This window comes from Anneissia japonica, unplaced genomic scaffold, assembly GCF_011630105.1.
Source record: "Anneissia japonica isolate Jap-2015-1 unplaced genomic scaffold, ASM1163010v1 scaffold287929_len176311_cov113, whole genome shotgun sequence".
Classification (NCBI taxonomy): Eukaryota; Metazoa; Echinodermata; class Crinoidea; order Comatulida; family Comatulidae; genus Anneissia; species Anneissia japonica.
Genome location: NW_022725659.1, coordinates 35,392 through 43,188, shown reverse-complemented (window position 1 = coordinate 43,188; position 7,797 = coordinate 35,392). Strand labels below are relative to the sequence as shown.

The 7,797-nt window shown below is 33.7% G+C and overlaps 1 protein-coding gene across 1 annotated transcript in view; it reads right to left on the bottom strand.

Moving 5' to 3' along the window:
* Window positions 1-3,388: 3,388 nt before the first annotated feature.
* LOC117112774 (probable alpha-ketoglutarate-dependent hypophosphite dioxygenase) overlaps window positions 3,389-7,797 on the bottom strand; it is an 8,540-nt gene continuing 4,131 nt past the window's right edge. Inside the window, exons 5-6 of the mRNA XM_033255941.1 lie at window positions 6,305-6,356; window positions 3,389-4,730 (exon numbers count right to left, since the gene is read on the bottom strand). Of these exons, the coding sequence (XP_033111832.1) occupies window positions 4,592-4,730; window positions 6,305-6,356 (191 nt within the window). The 3' untranslated portion in view covers window positions 3,389-4,591. The remainder of the gene's footprint in view (window positions 4,731-6,304; window positions 6,357-7,797) is intronic.

The following is a 7,797-nucleotide window of genomic DNA, read 5'->3' as shown; positions in this document are numbered from 1 at the left end:
ATGAACTAATTACTCCCGGTTTTACAAATACGATCAATGATTGGACGGTCAGTTGTCCAACTTATCTCTTGGAGTTTTCCATTTTTAAGAGGGGTTACAATGTTCATACCTTAAACGTATATCATCTCTCAAGACCTTCATTTAATTATTTTTAATAATTTATTCCTAGTCCTTAAAATCAAAATTATAAAATGTTACATGTTGAAAATAAGTTCTGGCTGTTGTTCAGAGACTGTTGGATAAATATATAAATGAATTTTAGAATAGTCCACTTAAACCACATGAATGAAATTGCACGTGAAGAGAGAATGGTAAAGATGGTTGGCGTATACAGTAAGTGCTCTGTTGTTTTCAATGTCATTTTGTTTGTATGACGTGTATAATCTCATTGATACATTCTTAGGAATATTTGCGGACCATTTCATTAAAAGCGAAGCTTTTATCACTCACAAAGAGTCCTAAAATATATAGACCTACAACCAGCAGAAACGATTTGATGTTTGCTTTTCTCGCATTATTATGTAATAAATTAAAAACACTTGTTTTGACATATATATCATTTTAAATTGTCAACACTACTACTTTATCAAAAAATATACTTATTTATATAATAGGCTAATTACTACACTAGTATATTAATGGATGTACATAACTTCTTCCATTTTTATCTACTGATTTATTTGTTGTTATAAAATAACTTTATTACAATAATTATCATTCTGTACCCCTGTGCCATCCCTGCTCTTCTGTTTAAGCAGGGAGTTGTTATAGTGACTATAACAACTCACTGGTTTAAGCTATATAATCGACTCCCCTGCTCTTATCTAAATTGTTGTGCCTCCTTCCAACGTAGTCTGGCATGTAAAAAATGGAGGGAGCTCCCCTGTACCGCAGCCGAATCAATGACTCTGTATCCAAACCATCCAAAAATCAGTTTAATGAGTACAGTATATCAATTCTATTAAATAAATATTTTACCTCGATAAGCAGTGGCGTATCTAGAAGTCTTAAAATTGGGGGGGGGGGGCTCGATGATCAGTTGAGAGGCACTAATTCGCAAAATAAGGCGATTTTTAACTACTTAACCATGTTTTTTTTTTTTGGGAAAGGGTGGGGGGTGCAAGTAATTTTAAGAGGGGTGTGCGCCAATTACTCTAAAAAATGACCTGAAATGAAATCTACAACTGGAAATGATCACTAGATCACAATCATAATTTATCAATAAAGGCATTTATTAATCAGTTCAAAGTAGTAATTAAAACATGAATGTTTTTAGGATACAATTAAACATACCCACATACCATATTTTTTATACCATAATTAATCTACAGTATTACTGCACTGCTTATAATCTTATATTCAAAATATTATTTCAGATCCTATAATTAATCATAAAAATTGTGACCACAATATATCAACTCAAAAAAAAAAGAGTTGTGTTGCTCAAGCACAGTGAAATTAGAATATGTCTGTTGGGCAATTCTTTTTTAAGGCATGTCTGTGGTTCTTCATAGAAAATCCATCACTTATGAAATACATTCTGGTTGATAAAAAGTAACTATCGGGCTAAAAACCCTGGTTATCATGGTATTACAATTAAAGCTTTAAAACAACTATTCTTTGGGCTCCACTTTATGGTGAAAAAAATGTTATCTTTGCCAAAAAATCAGCTGCACCTATGTTTTTGTTCAGTCACCAGGCTTGAAAACCACATTAAGAACAATACACCAAAAAATAAATCTCATCAACAGCAAATCTGCAATATTCATATGAAATGTCATGAATTGGTATATTTAATATATTAAATAAATAATGATGATAATGGAATAATGTGGAATGTTAATACATTAACATGGTACATGTACATGTCAGTACACCATGTACATATCAGAGAAACAAATGGAATTTTCAAGGATGGTTTCTGTACATCAAAACATAGGACATGGCTCTCAGTGCTCTAAGTGTTGATCAAGACCTAACATCAAGCAACAATCACCAGTCTATAAAATCTACCCTTGAAACAATGGGCAACTACAACTGGCCTATTGTTTTGTCCAGTAACAGACACTCCCAAGCTTAAGACAGTACGACTAGCTATTGACATTGTTAAGCCACTTTACACCAACACTGTCCTTGTGTAGCTGTTCAACAATCTACAGCTGACTCCACCCTCCACATCACAAACCTAAGGCAATCAGTGCCTTTATTTAGCAAACACTCCGACCACTAATAATGGTGACTTTGAATAAAAAATAAAATTTTATTTTTGGCCAGTTAGCACACTCTTTGCCACAAAAAAAGAAAATTTTTTTCAGAAAAAAATAATTTTTTAAGTTTATATTTATTACGCCCTCCACTCCCCTGATCTATCTAAAAAAAATAAAATATATATTTCTTCCTCAATTATATAAATTTAAAGTATTTATCAATCTCATTTATGTTTACATTCATCAATAAAATTTTATTTTTATTTTTTTCCTAGCCAAAATTTTAAAAAATTGTGTTGCATTTGCAGAGTTTGATTTGAAAATCAGGATTATTACACTTTAAGTAAATAGAAAATTAGGTGGATTGGTCAGCAATTTAAATTCTTGCTTTAAATGGCCCAGGGTAGTGCCCAATTTTTCCCATACGCTTTGGTTGATAAAAAGGTAACTACTGGGGCTAAGATCCAGGTTCAGATATAAAATTTACTGTTTTATTTTGCTTCTTTTTTTGGCTAATTAAATATATATTTTGCAAAAAACACCGATCTAGTTACTGTGGCATATTTCAGATACTTGAGTATGTGATCTTTAAAATGAGGGGTCATCCATTGAAATTGGACATTTCAATTATTTGCTTAGTTTCAAGTATCAGGCTAATATAGACAATGTTTTCAGATAATCAACATTAGATGTTGATACAAAAAATATATCCAAAAGGTGTGCCACTATTTCACTGTCTTCAAAACACTGAATCTTTCAGTGTTTATTGCATTAGATACTGAGCAACAAATGGTCAACATTATTAAATTCAAATATTATATATTTTTAAATTTACAAAACATAAAAAATAATTTGTTCTATTAACTAAACAGCTTTTTTTACAAGTTAGATTCTTCAAAAATTTAAAATTACATAAAACCTAATTGCAGTACATTAAAATGTCTCTCTCAGGATGTGTTATCAATAATTTACTATCAACCAGTGTTTATGAGTTTCATTCATACGTAGACATAGCTTCTGAGAGTTCTGCCGGGCAAACACTGCTCCAGCCAAAAGTAGTACCAGCCGAAGAATCCGTATCCACTCAACAATGCATCGCCATCTGCAAATTGTCAGTGGCAATCTGAGCAGGGGCTCGACGTGTTTTCGATGGTCGTCGGCCGACGCAATTCTATGCAGAGCACAACACATCGTTTTTATGACGATTCGTTCAGACTGCCACCGACAATCAGCAGACGTCTACCTCTCGTCTAGCTCTCACAGGAACAAGAGTTAGGTTCGCCATTCAACGGACCGTAATACGACGCAGTGTGTGCCCGGCATTAGATTCTCGATGGAATCATGTTAGTCAAAGACCGTTGACACAGTGCAAGCCTTTCTTTACACCAATTACTTTAAAATTCCTGTTAAATCTACAAATAAAGTAATGTTCTACAACCACCATTAAAAAAATAATAAACGTTAAGAAAAATATTATTATATGGTAAATATAATTAATATGATTACCAGATTTTCTCAAAGTATGGGTCATCATCACAACAGAGAATACTTTATCAAACATGTCTGATGAAGTATAGAATGTCTAAAGCCCTGTTGAGGCTATCAAATTTTATTTGAAAAGAACATGTGATGTGCCTAAATATGGCCATGATGACATCACACAACAACCATATGTTATAGGCATGACTATATATGGGAATACATAGTCTGGACAGACAAAGTTTGAGCAATCTGAGCCTCATAATAGTGTTAACTGGTCAATCATAGTAAACATTATCACACTGACATTGTCTTTTACAATATTTCCCTTTTGCTAACAGAGACATGTAGAGATACATAACCTCCTTGGTGGAGGTATTAAACCAGATGTTAGGGAGGTTTCGCACGCAAACGAATACGTGTACGCACACGTTCAGCTATCGGTAACAGTTTGTAGCCATTCTGTGTTTTTCGCAATCACAGCGCAATTCAAGATAGCATCTGGCATATGATGTCATAAATGATGACGTATCCGTCACACTAAACATATACGTTCGCGGCCGAAACCTCCATATTACTACACTGACAAAACCACAGAAATTAATGATCTATAATTATATATTTCATGATTATAGCCAAGCTAAGATGAACACCAATACAGAAATCTACCCCAGATCTTTCTTAAAATTCATTAGATTAAAAATGTTTTCAATGGAATTATTTGTGGAGGTATTATCATTATGAAATTTCTCCATGGTTGAGCTAAACAAAATTACTGACACCACTAAATTATTATTACTACTACTGAATAACAAAGGGTCTACAATCCAAAAGAAGTAACATCCCCCTACATATTGCCTGCTGGGAGTGGGATAGCATGTTTCCTGAGCAACTTCCCCCTTCACCTATATCTTGCCAGCTTCTTTCAGCTCTTTCATCAGTTTCTTCTCATAGTTTCTATGCTTTTCTTGAAGTTCCTCATCATCACGACAACTCTTTGCCCAGTATGTCAACCCAAGAGCTGGCCTCCATCTTACCTTTGACCTGAAATTCGAAAACACACTAATTTATTTGTGACAAAATTCAATTAATATTTTGTGAACACGGTCTAGTTTTGTTATGCACACATTTCTGTGTGTGTGAGTGCTGCTCTATATTAATATTAGATGAACTTTATACTTGATACACTAAACCATACAAAGATATATTGTAGACTATCTTGGCACAAAGCCACACTGTTTATTAAGATGACTGTTTTAAACCCAACAGAGAGTGCCATACGTAATATAACCTGGTGTACTTGGAGGTAATGAAGATACAGTGTTGATCAATGGCCTGTTTGATTATCTAAATATATGGCATAGGACTACCTCTGAAGCAGTTATGTCAAAAACTCGGATCAAGTATACAAGTTGGCCACTGGGTTTCATCTGGGCAATAGCATTCTAAAAATTGGGTTATGAAGTGTGTGTTGGGTATTATACTGTGTGTAGTGAGGCATGGTTAATGCCGGGTGAAACGGTCTTTGTAGGCCGTGTATTGCCGTTTATTTTTACTTGGCTGTTGTATATGTCTGTGTAGGCCCTGATTTCAGTATTTTATTTTAGATATAATTATTGATTATGTCTGTAATTATGTGACTGTGTGTCAAGTAGACGGGTCTCTCTTGCGGCCTGGGTACAACAGACTAAAAAGTAAAACATGTAAATAAAATACAACGATTTACATTATAAACAATATAATAATATAAAATAAATGTTATTTAGTGTATTTAAAATGAATTAAACATACAGTATCTAAACTTATTTTTGCATTACTCTATCATTTCATTTATAATTATTGATAGGTCTAGTATTATGTGCGTAAATAAATACACATTTACAATACACACAACAGACACATAATTTCAGACAATAATAATAATAATAATAATAACCAAAAATTATATAAGTGACATATTACAGTATACAACTTAAATAAATAGAGCAACAGAGACACAAATACACATTAAATAATACCCTAAAACTTTGGCCTACACAGACTCATAATTACAGACATAATAATCAATAAATAAGACTTAAATAATATACTCAAATGGGCCTACACAGACACATAATTATAGACATAATGATCAATATTTATAACTGAAATAAAACATTAAAATATGCCGATACATTACACTACCTAGACACTTACACACACAATATAATACCTAACACACATTTCATAACACCCACTTTTAAAATGGCATCGCCCAGATGAAACCTGGATCAGGCACTTTAATGCAAACCTAACAGAGGACGCCAGACATTATATATCCTGATGGGATCCAGATGTACTTTGATATAATTATAACAGTGCAATATTGATCAATGGCTTGTTTGATTTAATTTCATTTGATTTATATGTAATCACAAGGCCCATGGTAACCAATATTGAATGTTATACATTGTCTTTCATATAACTTGTCCTTCAGTGTTTTAAGGGTTTTTATAGCTCTCCAACCATTTTAAAATAACAAGCTAAGACTGGGTATCTTAATTAACAGGCCAAGCTATAGGTTATATAGACTGCTAAAAACATTTTTAGATTTACGTAAAGAAAGAATTGTTACTCACTTGTTTGGCCCAGCGATATGCACTGTGTATGGGTGATGTCCTAGAAGAGTTCCTAAAGAAAAGAAATAGAACATAGCTAATATTCACTGGTTTCAATGTTTTTTTTTGTTTATGAGACGCTGAAAGAATCTTGAATCGTGATTTACTGCATCAATGAAATACTTTACACACAACATGACCATGTTCTTCGTAAAAAAAATTGTTTAGGCTATTTTTAGGAGTAGCACCACATTTGTATTTTAAAGCACTTTAGACAATGTATATTCTTCTCTTCTATCAAATTACAATTACAACAAACAGATTACCAGGCCTAGAAAAAAATTATTTGTGACCCCGCCCATGAAATTTGTCTCGATAAAATGCCTCCAGCAGCAAATGTTATTTGTACAATAACCCAACAGCTTATTTTAAAATTTTTTTCCCACCCCTCAAAATGCCTGCAGGACATTCATACGGCCTCTGACCACTGTTCGTGCAGTCATGCACTTTTTGCCAGCCCTGCAGATCAATACCCGCAGTGAAGTCAACTGGTAAGTTTTACCAGTCAATGACGGCCAACTGCACTTTTGCAAGATACGGCAAAAATCAAGTATCAAGTAAGTATATTAATAGTACCATGAGTTATTATATAGCATCTTTCTATTAGGTATTTTTGGGCCTAGTAGCAGGCAACCCCATCACCCATTTATACTCCAGGGTGGGGGGAAGCAATGCTGATAAAGTGCAGCAGGGGATCAAAACCGAACCTTGGGAAACAAATCCATTCCCACTACGCCAAACTGCACTTTTGTCCTTGTGCTGGCAAAAACGCTGTTGTCTTTCTCCACTTTAGAACGCAGTAAAATGTCCATTGTACATACCCCTCTAATTCAAGCCCGCCTTTTCAAATAAAAAACATAACACCTCTAAGTGGAGACTGAATCCTGAGACCACCTGAATTTTCAGGTGGACTTGAATTTGAGGGCAAACTGTACTTGCCAAGTCCTCACAGGGAGCTGAAAATGTATTCTGGGTGTTTGCTCCATGGCCATCATATACTAATTTGAGTAAGGACCAAAAATTTGTGACAATTTACCATCCAGATGTGTGCATAGATCTGGAAGAACTATATCGTAGCACCATTCATTTAGTTGTCTTACTATTACTGCCATTTTTTGATTTTTTTCAATTAAAATATCATAAAAAATAATTTTACAGTAAAAGGAATCTACAAAATATTGGACCAGGACTTGTTACGCTACAAAAGTAACACATGTGAGTATTTATTATTCAATATGCTAGTACATTACAGCAGAAGCAGCAATATTCAGTATAACAGGTAAGTGGAATGTACCACATCTATTCATTGCGTGCGGCTGATACAAACAGAGATGTTCACTAAAAAGATATTATAAAGTGACCATATTAATCACTAAAATTAGATTTTTAAAATCGCTCACAACATTTCAGCATGTACTGTATCACCTAGGTTTTATATTATATATATATATATA